Source organism: Sceloporus occidentalis, unplaced genomic scaffold (genome assembly GCF_023333645.1).
Source record: "Sceloporus occidentalis isolate IW3139 unplaced genomic scaffold, rSceOcc1.0.p SCAF_106, whole genome shotgun sequence".
Lineage (NCBI taxonomy): Eukaryota > Metazoa > Chordata > Lepidosauria > Squamata > Phrynosomatidae > Sceloporus > Sceloporus occidentalis.
The window spans coordinates 2,290,084-2,305,073 of NW_028317086.1; the positions used below are offsets into that span (position 1 = coordinate 2,290,084).

At 36.6% G+C, this 14,990-nt stretch overlaps 1 protein-coding gene across 1 annotated transcript; it reads right to left on the reverse strand.

Moving 5' to 3' along the window:
* Window positions 1–395: 395 nt before the first annotated feature.
* Window positions 396–14,608, reverse strand: LOC149283345 (calcium-activated chloride channel regulator 1-like). Its single transcript, XM_089497720.1, has 13 exons — window positions 14,468–14,608; window positions 13,938–14,085; window positions 12,590–12,698; window positions 10,342–10,516; window positions 9,892–10,116; window positions 9,167–9,391; window positions 7,526–7,703; window positions 6,778–6,884; window positions 5,946–6,167; window positions 4,871–5,141; window positions 3,369–3,533; window positions 2,396–2,626; window positions 396–760 (listed from the first exon to the last, which is right to left on the reverse strand). Exons 1-13 carry the CDS (start codon window positions 14,603–14,605, stop codon window positions 396–398), a joined length of 2,559 nt encoding a protein of 852 aa, XP_089353846.1. The 5' UTR covers window positions 14,606–14,608.
* Window positions 14,609–14,990: the final 382 nt, after the last annotated feature.

Here is a 14,990-nt window from a genome sequence, read left to right on the forward strand (position 1 = left end):
TAATTATTTTTCATGTTTACATTTAGCCATTTCATTTAAGTAAATTCCTGTCTTTTTCAGTGCATATAAACTATACTCAGGTACACAAACTTTATATAACTTAAACATATAAGGCTAAAAGCCTTGTAGTCCAGTGTATGATAAAGCCAAAAGGAAAATGAAATTTTTTTTCTAGCGTGCAAAAGTGGGTGGTTTATGAATAGCTATTACTACAAAGTCATGAAGCAGTTGTAGTTATCTCTCTAGGCTTTCTACAGCAGATATCACAGTGGCCAAATATCTTATTACAAAATCCAGTGTAAAACCCAAACCCCAAAGTACATTACAGTCCTCACATTTATTCACAGTGTAAAAAAAAGTGTTTAAACCCTCTTATTTCCTAGTTGTCCAAAAATTTAAACAAATAAAGCAGCCATCAGTGCCAATCCTGAAGTAAGGACCATAAGTATTGTACTCATTTTTCCAGAAATGTCCATGGCTGAATTGTTGTCCGAAGTTGGCTTTGGTGGTGGAGGAATATACAACACTGCCCTTGCTATGTTAGAAACATCTGAGTTTTGATTGCTATCATCAAAAGCAATCAGAGCAAAGTAAATGATCGTGCCATTTTTTAGAGTAATGTTCTCCGGCTCGAATGTAAATGTTTCTCTGGATCCAGCAGGCTGAGGTGTGACGGATGAGATGTTTACGAACGTTGCATTTGCAAAGTTATTCAGCAGTTCCTGAGCAGTGAGGCTCATTCTCAAATCATATCTTGACGCTGAAAGGTTGGAAGAAAATAAAAAAATAAACAATCTATTCATACTTTCTCGGCCATAAGCTTTTGCAAGCAACAAACCATGTTTTCCCATGACACTATAGACTTATTTGAATTGATAAGGAAACATTCTGGATCTTTTGGCTGGTTTTGGGGGGTTAAACCCAAGGACAGGAGTCTCATGTTTGCAAGTAAGGCATAGTTAAAAAGACGTCTAATTTATTTTCCTATTTGTGTATTAACATTCATTGCATCATAGAGTGCAACATAGAGTGGGTACTGTCTTGTATATAGCACATGACTAGGCTTTAAATTAAATTCTCATAATACAACATAAGTACTAAATTTGCTCCCAGATATGCCACTCTGCGCCCCGATTTGCCTTATATCCCCCTAATTGCCACTCTGCCTCCCTGATATGCCTTATACACCCATATATACCACTCTGCCCCCTGATATGCCACTCTGCCCCCCCATAACTTACCAATGCATCCCCAGACTTGTCCCCGTGCTTTAGACTCCCTGGTGTCCAGTGGGGGCAGCTGGTGGAAGTCTGTGTGATGCGCGTAGACAATCTCTGCTGCTGCCTGCCATTTCCGCCGGGGCTTCTATGACTGAGCACCGTCATAGAAACCCTGGCGGAAGTGCCGGGCAGCAGCGGAGGTTGTCTGTGCACATCACGCAGACATTCATCGGCTGCCAGAGAGCAGGATCCAGGTCCCCTGCAGCGCTGCGGGGGATCTGGATCTTAGTCTTATAGTCAGACCTCTATTTGAGGTTGGATTATAAAATGACCTTGAATATAGGACGAAGGGTATTTTTCAGAGCATTTGCTCTGAAGAAAAAACACCTTGTCTTATATTCGGGCAGATACGTTAGCAAAAAAACAAAACATTTATATTTTCACATGGGATCATTTCCTATTAGGTAATATTGTTTAAGATGCAATACAGGAGATGTACTATGGTGCTCTTCAAACTCCTTTATTTGTTTATAAAGGCTTACCATAAGCAATGGTCTATTTGCTCAAACTGAAAACACTCGCAGGCTATTCAAATGTGGAGGTAGGCTGGCCTTTTACTTTCTGTAAACTATAAAATGATATTCAGAGGCAGGGCAGAAAAGAGCCCAGTGAGACAGTGAATATAGGCATACCCCACATTAATGTACGCAATGGGGTCCAGGGCATATATGTAAAACGAAAAGCACTACCTTTTTTCACTTACCAATGCATGTACCACAGTGCAATTGTCAGGTCATTTCACCACAAAATACGAAACAATCAAAAGATGCTCAAAAGATGAACTGACGTGCTGGCGTCATGCTGTTATGTGTCTGTTCTTACAAACCGGGTGTATGTAAACAGGGAAATGCTTGTGTTGCAACAACGTCCTTACTCGCCAGGGTCCTTAAAGTTAATGTCTTTAAAGTGGGGTATGCCTTTACCCAGTGTTGGTAACATTTGGAAACTAGCATGCCAACTCAATACTAAAGGTCCATTATCAGATGAAGGTGATCAGGATCCCCCATCCACATTTTAGAAAAACAGGCAATAGTTTTAAATGTTATTCTTACATTATCTTACACATAGCAGAAATGTATTGACTTGCAGCTTCTAAGTCTTGACATTATACATACCATTTCCCTGGTCCAGATCATCACCAGTTGCTGTCCAAGACAAAGCAACTCGATTCCCCTGAATGAGTGCATCCAAGTCAGTAATTCGATCGGGTTTATAAATATCTGGCAAAGGACCTGCAGGTACATTTGTTACTATAAAGGCCCCACCAGATGTCGTCCTACTGAAATCTCCCAAAGTCACATTCTGAAATGTAGGTTTTGGCTTAGGTGGGTTACTTTCTATTGTACCTGTAATAAAAGAAAATGTGATTTCATATTTATTTCTGCAGCTAGTCAGATAAAAAAAACAAACTACAAGGGTAGGGCGGTCTAACTGTTGTTATGTACCTATGGAATAGAACTATGTATCAACAGATGAGTGTAGTCAGGATCAATGAAACTTTGAATTGATTACTATGAATGTTAACTGAGGTTTAAGCAGTTTGATGTCTAGTTTTTGTTTTATGATACATAAGCTGACATCTTCCTTCTTAAGATGCTTTGTGGCACCTATATGTTTCAGGGCTAGGGCTGTTGGGACCATCTTAACTTATACAGACTCACTCATACAATGTGGCACATGTTCTGATTGTGAACAAGGTTACAAACAAGTGGTAATATGGAAAACAAGCAAATAGGGAACCTCTATTTTTTCCTTGGCTATGTTAATACCATGTGTGACTAGGCATTAAAATACTATAAATGTTACGTTGTTAAAGTTTTTTTTATGTTTAATGGAAAGCTATAATAAAAGCATTTATTCTAAGACAATATTGTGATATTGCTATGGAAGCATTAAAAAAATAAGAAAGTAAATGCCTAACTTGGAAAAAGTTGAGCCCCTCAAAATAAAAAAAAAATGTAGAAATACATTTACTTACAACTGGACTCATGATTACTTGTGCATAACTGGATAAGTAAAAGATGAGTTTACCATCTTATTATTGGTATTAGCAACTTTTTTCAGTTGTGTTTTCAATATATCCCTTACCATTTACAACAATGCCAGGCAAGTAGAGGGCACGGCTTTTTGGTGAGGCTAGTTTGCTATCTTGTGTTGTACTTTCAACGCGCACTTTCAAGTTATATCTTCCATTGCCAGAGAAAGAGGTAAAGTATTTGGAATAGATGCCATCATTCTTGAGAATATCCGCACCTTAAAAGGAAGACAACTTGGTCAGAGACTTTAGAAAAGAAAATTATGGAAAGACAAAACGACTTTAGTTATGATACTGTGAGTCTGACAATATTCATTGTTGAGGTACAATAGCCCCAAGAATATTTAATTTTAGGGTTTTAGTGGCTCTTCATTTTCAGATTATTTAATTAGGTTTGTGTATTTATGCCTATAAACATTTCGGATTTAGCTTTACATATCACTGCCCAATACATATGTGTACATATATTTAAAGAAAGAAATACCGTATTTACTTGAATAGAGGTATCACTATAAGACTAAATTCCAGATCCCCCACAGTGTTGCAGGGGACCTTGATCCTCCTCTCCGGAGGTCTGTGTGCTATGTGCGCAGACAACCTTGTCTGCTGCTATATATATATATATATATATATATATATATACACACACACACAGACACACACTAAATTGTCTTTTTTTGGATTTGTTAAATTATTTGTTGTTCAAATTAGATGTAATTTGCCAGGTAAAGTTAAAGGTTACCTTGAGGGGATAATACATTCTGTATTAAAACAGTTTCTTTCCGGAGTTTTTGTTAGCTTATTAGCGATTTGACAAAAAGGCGGGGCCTCCGCGCACACGCTTTCCCCCGATTGGAGGAATGAGGAAGAGGCTGCCACCATGGTGCGCACCATAGCTCCGTCCTTTTGCGGAAGTACTACAAGAATCCAGAATAATGTAAATGGATTGAAGAAGAAAGAGAGGTGCAGAAACGCTTCTCTTTCTCCGTGAACCCATCCACCAATGGGAAGAAGAGGGTGTGTACGAAGCCTCTGTCCTTTTGAGAAATTGCTCCAAGAGGCAACTGAGATGATACTGGGGCGAAGCAGAGGAAGAAAGAAGACAGAAGAACAATAAGAAGCAAAGGAACAAGCAGAGCTGCAGAAAATGAGACAGGGACACAGCAGCAATCGGCAGAGAAGGTAGGAAGACACTGAGAACGCGCATGCATCAGGGATATTTTTGCATATGTCAGGGAGGCGGGAGAAACACCCGCATTTCCGTGAGACTTGAAACCTCAGAGACAGCACTGGAGAGGTTAAAACGCACCGCTCACCATCCTGGATATCTAAACCCCGATTATAGGCTGCACCCTCGGGACATTACGATACATACACACAAACATTATATATAATTCTTGAGTACAACAGTATAATGGGGGACTGTAAGATAAGTTAGATAAGAACAATTAGGCACATCTAGACTGCAGTTTGTCTTTGATGAGCAAATGGTGAGAGAGTCAAGAGTTGGCTTAGAATCATAACAGCCTATTTTATAAAACTTAAGTTACCTTACCTGCTCCATTATCCAAAAGCTGTAAGTGTTGAATGGCCCCAGTCTGTGGTTCTATTATAGCCGTCACAGTTGCACCAAGAACTGGTGAAAGACCTTGGGTTACGATTGCGTACACAATCATCGGATTGGGGTAACTGCTCGCATCAGCATTCATGTAGGCCTCAGCAACTATAGGTGGCATATTTTCATCAGCTGCTCTGGAATTCACTGTTATACCAATAACTTGATCCGCTGTTAGAGTGTTACATAAACTGTATTCCCATCTTCCTTTCTAAAGTATAATGATAAAGCAAAAATAATAGTAATTTTCAGAACACTATTTACATTTTGAATCCATTATTTGGTGACATCTTACTCAAAGAGAAACCCACCAGATCAACTGAGCTAAGTAAAATTTAGAAAATAAAGTAATAATATAGTAACATAGTAACTTAGGTGAAAAAAACACGCAAGTCCACTAGTTTATTATTTGTATCAGATTAAAATTACTTTTCAAGTGTAGTGTGTCCTTCTTTTAAAAAAAAAACACTTTTAGTTTTTGCATAACATAATGTATTTCAGAAAGCTATTATCCATGTTTCTTAGCTCTGTTATCTTAGCCCAATCTACTAAATAAACACCCTAACTCCTTATCATCAAGCCAGACACCATGACTAGTGGAAGTCCAAGATGGACTTCATTAGCATTTCCATAAACAATCAACTCGGTGTAGTGACCATGCAGGGAAAATCACCCAAAATATCACATGACTGCCTACAATGACAGCTTCAAGGACTGCAGAAGGAAAAATATTGGAACACAATAAAGTTTTTTTCAATGCTAATCTACATTACTGTATACAGCATTGCATTTAATGCTCAAAGTAAAATATCCATTTTTTTTTCATTGGACTTCCCTTCTTAGCATAGGAAATAGAAATGTCATCACCAATCTTTACAATTTAAACACACATAACTAAAATATGAAATAACAAATCGGATCATTAGTTATTTAAATAATTATCAAGTTTTGTTATTAAAGGTAAACTTTGCTAACAAATCCATTATCATGAATGCAATGGGTAAGGATGCTATACCTCTGTTATGCCTGGAATCATAAGACGGGCTGATTTGGAAACTTGGTCACTCGCAAACTCGTTATTTCCATATACTTTTCCTTTTGGATCTTTCAATGTAATACTTGGTATTCCACTAACCCATGTTACCAAAAAGAATGTGTCATTCCCTACTGTGTTATCAATGATCACTGTGCCATCCAAACATTGTGATGGTCCCATGCGTAGAGCTGTACTCTCAATCTGGAACAAAAAATACAAATACTCAGGATATAAATAGTAGAAGTTTAACAATGACTTTACTAATGTTCCTTAATGCGACACTTTTGTTTTCACTCCACTTTTTGAAAACCATTAAGCAAACCTTACTTATTTTAAAAATGTGATTTACTGTTAATGCTCACTTCTGCCTCTCATCTTGTCCCTATCTTCTCTGCGGCAGCTATACAGGCGCCAGGAATATGAAGATTTAGTATGTAAACCTCCCATTCAAGTCAGTGAAGCAGCATACAATAGTGTGTATGCTGGCAAAACATCTATGTTCAGATAGCATAGATGTGATGGCTCAGCTACCATGTGCAAGGAGTCGTTTTGCGGTATGTTACCTCCTTTCAGTAGAAACAACGTATTATTTGCTTGATCACAAACTTATATTTAGAGTAAATTTAAAGGTCTATGTTTATTAATTGCAGATGCATTGTTACTTATCCGAAACACCTCATTATCAGCCATCCAGTTTTAAAAACAGAATGAATAATAGAATTTCATATTTATTATGTATCATAGTATAGTTCAAATTGTTAGAATTGTTTAAAAAGATCTTTACTCTATATATATGGTGCAATTACAATACCTGTATGGATTGTTGTGTCAGATCACCACTACTGGTGACAATTCCACTGAAAGCATCAATCAAGCCATTTGCATCAACGTTATCTGATGCATAAAGTTTTAATCCACCTGAAAACAAATAAATGCATGACAACATTGAGAAATTAAAATATTGACCATTACAGCCTCTACTTGGATTAATCGTCACATATGGTAACGGTTTCTCTTTGTATGTAGCTGATTGCCAGGAGATTGGAACAATCCATTGATTTCCTTGCAAAACTGTAGTGGGTTTGTTGGTATAGAAGGAGACTTCTAGTGAACAAAGCTTTCTACTCAACAGCTCCACTATGCATTGTGATGGGCCAATCCAATTAAGCTTCTCAAACAAAAAGGTCTGAAATAGACCTGGGAAGATCTCTTGAAGGTTTCACACTCAAATTAACGATGCATTCATCAGAGCCCATTTTTTACTTCTTGGAGGAAATAATCACCTGGATAGACCATTCATAATGCAGTCAAGTCGGAGGGTAAAGGAATAAACATCCAATGAGTTTTGAGCTCTTTTTTTTTTTTACTATGCTTGCCAATCCTGCTTTCTTCCTTTCTTCATTATAACAATCGCCCCATTCACCAAAAAAAACAACCCCGTAACTCATAGCTGCAAAGGGATTTTTTTTAAGACATAGAAACTTGGACAAATCAGTTCACTCATCTGTACTACTGTGCATTCATATTTGACTCCATTGAAAAAATGGAGAACTGCCCACCTGTAATTTCTGCTAGTTCTTCCAGTGCTTTGTCCGCACTATTACCAAGAGCTATGGTGTGAATAATTGCGCCACTGTTTGTTACTTCAGGAAAACAAGAGCGAATTCCACTGTCTTCACCGTCTGTTAATAATACAATTTCAGTACCATATGTGATTCCATCAAGTTTTTTGTTTACCTGTAAAATATAGAATTCATTACTTTTTTTCAGCTCTATCATAATGAATGATCATATTTAAGCTATACATAAACAATGTAATTATGCAGATTTTTTAATTAAACTTATTATTTTTCCTCCCTTTAAATCACATAAAGATTTAGTTTTTCCTCACTAAATCGAGAACAAAGGCAAAGCTATCAAAAGGAAGCATGTCCCTACTAAAATTTACGTCCCCATTATATATTATATTTTTTATATTTTTCTTATATATATATATATCTTAATATGATAGATGGTTATGAAAAAAATTGGGAGAGCAAATTCCTTATCTTGAATGTAGAATGTGGAATGGCTCTAATTGCTAGATATCTGAAACTAATTAGTAACTAGTTGATATTAGATTTTTAAGCAAGCTATACTTTTACATTTTCATATTACATTAATTTCTGGTAAAATTAATATAATATATATATATACATTCTTCTTCTTTTTTATATTTTATGTAAGTGAATGCTATATTGCATCTTGTCTGTCTAAATGAAAATGTTTTATTGGTAAATACCAATATCACATTTCCTCTTAATTTATTCCTTAGACAAGAGCGCTCCTTAGTGGTACATAATGGTAGCAAACATGTGAAAATATGTTAAAACTGATCAGGTTGTCAACTATCCTATGTAAAACTTAGAAATCTGATTGGTGGATTCTCATAAAGGTCTTTAATAAAGGTCTAGGAGGGCTGTATGTTCATGAATATTGTCTTTAAAAGTTTATGTTAAGACAAAGAGAGGGTCTTGGGCCAGACAATTATCCGTAAGCTCTTTCACTCTTATTTTTGTTTTACTCTCTTCATAGTTTCTATTGTCTTCTGGGTAATTGGAATTTTGTGGCAATAGCCTAATTTTAAGAAAATTCTTTTTCTACTTCATTTTTGTACTGCAGCTGAAATGTTCACCCTTTGGTGAATATTGGATATTATTAACCCATGCTTGTTATCTCTAAATTGATATCATTTGATATGAGATGTTTATGCATAGATCCCTAAGCCAGTGATAACCGACATGAGCCACATGATAATAATGCACTGCATTTTATGTTATAATATATTTTGATATGCTTCAAAGGTAAATTCTTGATTTTATCTTTTGCACAGGACAGATCATATAGATATTTTCCACTACTGTGGTGATAATTTCTCATTTAGTTACACATTTTTGGTGATCTGAAAGTATTTTGGATCAGAGATAAAATATAGAGTATATCTTTGTATTGATATTGTGGATGTGGTCCTAAAGTAATTAATAGCGCTAGAATGTAATAGAATAAGACTAAACATAACACACAAAGGCTTACAATGTAACTCACATAAGTTACAGTTGTATCATACAATCCTAAATAGGCAGCAGCAGTAATAACATAACTTTTACGTAAAACAATGCAAACTGTGTAGAATTAGAATATCTAATGTATTTTTTTTTTACCTCAAGACCCGCTCTTACACCAGCACAAATATTAGTGCCTCCAGTTGCTATAGTTGGAAGAAGTGACTTCAGTTTTTCACGCTGAAATGTATCGGTTATTTTAACTAGCTGTGACTTCACAGTTGCGTCAGTTGAGAAAATTACAATGCCTAGATGGGAGCCAGTTTCTATAATCTGCATTACATACACCTCGGAAGCTTGATACAAACGAATGATCCGATTAGCCTGCAACGATAAGAAGAGATAGTAGTGACAACTCCATTTATTTTAATTTTCTCAACTCAACTGTTTTTTACCACACATGACCACATGGGCTTTCTAGATAAAAAAAACTGGATATGTATTTTTAGACATAATTTCACAAAATAAAAATTATTTAGGTTACAAATTCAAGTTTTGAGTCATTGGATTAGCTTTGCTGAAAAGCTGCCAGTCTGTTGCAGTGTCTATTTATAAAGAACATACAGTATATGTTTTTTTGCCCTCCTTGTTATGTGGTTGGGGACAGACCTAGAACCGGTAAAAGATTTAATGCGTTTGGGTAGTAAATAGGTAGGATAACAGAGGAGAACAGAAGGATCTAGTTTCAGTTTGGAAAATATATCTCTGAGCCTAGAAGAGATAGTTCTATCCATAAGAAATGCATAAATACTTCCTACTATTAGTCACAGACATCATGTTTTTTATAATAATGAACAAAAGAATCCATTGTAAAATACACTTACACCACTCATACTTCCGGAAACATCTAGGACCAAGGTGACTACTCTGTCCTTGTACTGTAGAAGTGAGATCACTGGAGGAGGTACATTGGTGTCCGCTAGCGGAGAAGTGTTACTCATGTCAGGCGATTTCATGATCACTTCCCATGTACTCTGGTGGTTACATAACCTGTTTTGTTGATTTGGGGCTTCTGAATTATGACTATTCTTATCACAGAACTCGTGCACCTTTAAAAGAAAAATTGAGAAAGGGCAATGAATAAAGCATATTTTCTGAAACACATTATCACATCTGCTGTAATTAGCCTTGTCTGCCAATACACCGCACAACCCTGTGGCTCTCATATGATTTATATGCAACTGTTAAACAAAAATATCTTACAGAATAATGATCCAATTATGGCTTGATGTCACATTTATAAGACCTTTAATACCAACACCAATGATACTCACAGGTTCGAGGCCTTGGCCATACATAATGGATTCCTTGATGCTCCCATCTATATTTGGATAAAACTCACAACCTTCTTCAAAAAGATTGTTCTTGTCATATTCACAGTCTTCCTTTTTACAGTTTGTTCCCACACACACATCAATTTTATTTAAACCTTTAAGACTTGAAGGACACCTAGCAGAGAAGAAAATATATAATTACAATATTTTGTTTAAAACATTCAAAAGCACTGGATTCAAGCATTAAACTGCAGAAATAAGTAGTTGTAGCTATATTTTAATTATTATAAGTTAATTTAATAAACACCAACAATCTTCACAGAGCTGTACATAGGGCAGACATATGTGGCCAGATGTAGGCTAAAGACAGCTATAGATGCTAAAGCTAGAAGTCCACTGGGGCCCACATGTCTGTGTTTGCCACTCATTTGCTACACCACATTTTGTCCGTGGAATCTGGCGTTATCATAAATTCCCACCTAGGAGCAGACGTGTGAGTTTGAGGAACTGGCTCTTGCGACTTGAGGAGAGATACTGAAACACTGGGTTCTAATGCCTATAATATATAGCTAGCCCCAGATCCTCCCGCAGTTGGGTAGAGAGATGCAGAGAGACAGGGATGAATAGACCCATTCTTTATGATTCTTTCTCTCCTTCCATTGTATTTTCCTATTAAAGGAAAGGAGTTACCATCCAATAGTAATAATACCGGGAAAGAATAAACTGCAAACTAAACTATATTTTCTGAAACCATACGATGGCAGAGACTCTACTGGAGGGCGCAGTAAAGCCAAAGAGCCTGGTATGTTTGCGCTCAGGACTTCATTTTTAGCACTTGTTCAACTAGGAGAATGATGTTCCTATATGTTATGTATACAAAGTGATTCTGATGTAAAGTTTCAAAAGCTGTTTTAGCAACGTAGCAAAAAAAAGAGAAAGAAATGGGCCTGCTGATTGAAGGCCGCATCTTTGCAACAGAATCACTTACGTAACTAATGGAAGAAAAATAGGTTCTACTGTTGTAAAATCTCCATGTGTCTACATATTTGTCATCAACCCTTCTTATCATATTATCTGCCAAATGCTGATATAATGATCCTGTGTGCTGTATAACATGCTTTATCTAGTTTGCCTAATATGTTTAACAGTTGCATAATATACATTCTGCAACAGTGATAAATCGCTGACTCACTGTGTAATGTAATCTATGTAACTGCTTTTTAGTTTCAATATCCCTGGTAAAAGTATCCTATTAACAAAAAGTTGCATGTTTAACATTGGCCGGAACATGAATAAAACAATTCCCAGTGTGGAGAGCAGTATGGAGTTGAGAGTGATAGTTAGGGTAGCAGGAGGAAGCAGTGGTTGTGTGACAGCGGTAGGGAGAGAGTAAGCTGGAATTTAGATAAAGGTTGAGGATCATACTTGTAAACTCTTTGGGAATCGCAGGGTATGACCAGACACCCGGGACAGCCTTTGCGTTTTTAATGTATGAGGGCTGCCCTGTCCCAAGTCTGCCTACTCAGAGGTTGGGCAGACTGGATGGGCCTACTAGTTCTTTTCTGCCATCACTTTCTATGTTTCTATGTTACTCACTAATGCACTAGTAGCAGCACCACTAATGACTAGCCCCATCAATCCAAACAAGCTCGGCTGTTCTTTCTCCTATAACAGACTGGTCTTGAAGCACTCCAGGGCACCAGAAGTTCCTAAATATCCTTGTGATGGGTGAGAGAGGAGTGACTGCTTGGAGGGAAAAACAATGGAAGGAAAAATAAATCATGAGGCTTAAAATTAAAATATGAGCTGTTTCCGTAGATGCTGCATGTCAACCTTTTTTTGCAACCAACTCCTGTCAGTCATAGAAATATTTAGGTACTTCTGATACTCAACTTCTGTTCAATAAATACTGTTAAATCTGTTTTCTGTAAAGTACATCAGCAGCTGATATTAAACAGATGTTGAAGTTTTATCCTGCCAGAAGTAATCAAGGGGTCCATGGGCAGAATTCTGAGGAATTTGGCTGTGCAGTACAAATGGTCTGACTAACAAGGATGTAGCACCTCTGACATGCTAATCTAACAAACAGCAGCGAGGAATGCAGACTATGTAGAGGTGTTGGGATGGAGAAGACATGGGTCAGATAAACTAGTAAAGGAAGGCCGATTAGAGGAGAAAGAGTGCCTGGCAATAGATGTGGGGAAAAAATACACCAGCACATACTTTGTTACAACTATACACATCATACCTTGTTGCTTCCACTTGCCCCTGTCCGGAAAGGTAGTACGGTTGATTAGGGTTGTATTCATCAAAAACACCCCATCGAAGATGAGCCCATTCGTGAACAAAGACTCTACCTGAAGTGACAAACAAAAGTAAATAATCATTGATTTTGGGTATGGTAACTAGAGTGAGGACTCCACTATTTTACTACTACCAATATAGCTAGTCATTCTGTTATGAAAAGGGATATGTTGTTAAGTAATCTTTTTACATTTACACTCAACTTTAATTAACCCTGTGTGTGTTTTGTCATGGGTGTGGGGCTTTTCATCTAATAATACATCTGTATTACTTTATTTTGTAGCTTTTAGTATATAGCCTGTTTTTCTGTGTGCTTTAAAAACAACACTGTCAGTGACATGTCCCACTATGCACATTTTATCCTATTGAGAGGGTAGAGGGCTGAGATTGTGGTCCAAGTCTGTCATGTATGTTGATAACAAACCTCGGGAGACCTGGCAATGAGTTGGACATTTCCATATATAGGATTGTGTAAAACGTCCATATTTGCACTCAAAAGTTGGAGGTATTCTTTAGTTATTGGAGTTAGAAAATGTCAAGTATGCAATTAGATAACTAAAAGCGTGCCGTGCACAAAATATCTTAGAAATTATTGCACTGCTCAAGTATTTGAATTTATGTTTTACATTCTCTGAGTGAAGGTGATATTTTCCATCTGCAGTTTACATAGTCGATCACCTTATCTTCTGACTTACAAGGCCAGATATAGGTTTTGCCTTTTTTTACTGTGTGCAGAATACAAATCCTGTATAACTTAACCTTCAAATTATACACTGTATCATATCATATAACTTTGTTAATAGTATTTATGGCAGCACACGATCTATAACATCCTGTTCCATGGCATAACGAATACATGTGTTTTGGGGTACTATTGTTTAACCCAGGGTTCCCCAAGGACCCCAACACAGGGTTTCAGGGATGTTTCACGTATGTCCATGCTACTCTTTAAACAGATGAGTCTGAGTGATTAAACTGCTTGTTCTTACATGGGGAGTTATTGAAGACCTAAACTAATGTAGTCTTATTAATTGGGTTAGTTTTGAATGATTTTACTTTTTTACCCATTTTACTTTGTTATGACATGTTTGATATCTTTCACTCTTCCATCTAGGTTGTATGTACATCAGAAGCATATAGGCTCACAGTAGCATAGATAGTCAGGGTTGGTGCTTGGGAAGCTCTGTTCTCATTTAGCTCACTTTAATGTTGTATTATCAAATTTTCAATTTATCCTTTCAATATTCTGTGTGTATGATTTTATCATTACATTCAATTTTTATTCACTGTACCTCTAGGTCCATAGATACGTAGCACTTCGTCATTCAGCAAAAAATTTGGAGTGAGATGGATGTATTTTCCTCTTTCGCCACATCTGCCATATTGCAAAGTATATGGGTCATCTCCATAAATAAACGGATCAGCTACAATGAGATCTGCCTAATGGAATCCAAATGTAAGAAGCGGAATTAACACAGACCAATATATACAGAATATGAATAATGTACCAACACATTAGAAACACAGTTTTCCTATCTGGAAATGGGAATAACTGTTTACTTGGAATATAAACTTCAAATTTCGTTATTAATCATATTGGTAATGTGAAGCATTTTTTCAACTAAAAATGATTAATTGAAAAACAAAAAGAACGAAGCTACAAGTAGTTTAGATGTTCAATTTAATGCTATGTAGGGCTGTGCAGGTGACAGTTATGACGCTAGGCCCATTCAAGTTAAATAAATGATCTCATTTAGTACCAAATAGGACAGATTATCCAATTATTTTATGTCTCAGTTATATATGGTTTTTTTTTTCTTACCTTATCATAAGATTCCATTTTTGGCCGTCCATAATCGCTTTTGGAAGACCATGTGTTGGGAATCAGAATTTTTGCGCTTCTTATGAAAACTCTTTTTTTTGTAGCTTGTAACATGTACGTAGAAGCATCTGTCAGCATGTTCTACGGTTAAAAATAAACACTTTATGAAAATAGCCCCATACACGCTGTTTACCAAAGATAAGGAGTTCTTAAAAAAGAGGTGTTTATGGTCTTTGAACGTCAATCCTGCGTGAGCCTTTTTTTTTTTTGCATGGAAAAACGCACTTTTTGATATTTGTGAAACCTAGCAGGTTTTGCATGTTACTTCATACAGATCTTTCTACAAAAGCAATCCAAATACAGAAATCCTCCTTTGAAATAGAGAAACATTAAAGATTATATTTATCCGTAATCAGGCCTGGACTGGCTAGCGAGCAAACTGGGCAAATGCCTGGTAGAGCGGTGTCAGAAGGCACGGCCCATTCATTTTTGCTGCCACTCAGGCTTGAGATCCAGTGTATAT

Coding starts and splice junctions, on each gene's coding strand:
- LOC149283345 (XM_089497720.1), bottom strand. CDS start 14,605: ATGCTGACAGATGCTTCTACGTACATGTTACAAGCTACAAAAAAAAGA. Junction 12,699..13,937: donor ACGTATCTATGGACCTAGAG/GTACAGTGAATA, acceptor TTGTCACTTCAG/GTAGAGTCTTTGTTCACGAA. Junction 761..2,395: donor TGATCTGGACCAGGGAAATG/GTATGTATAATG, acceptor CCAACCTTTCAG/CGTCAAGATATGATTTGAGA.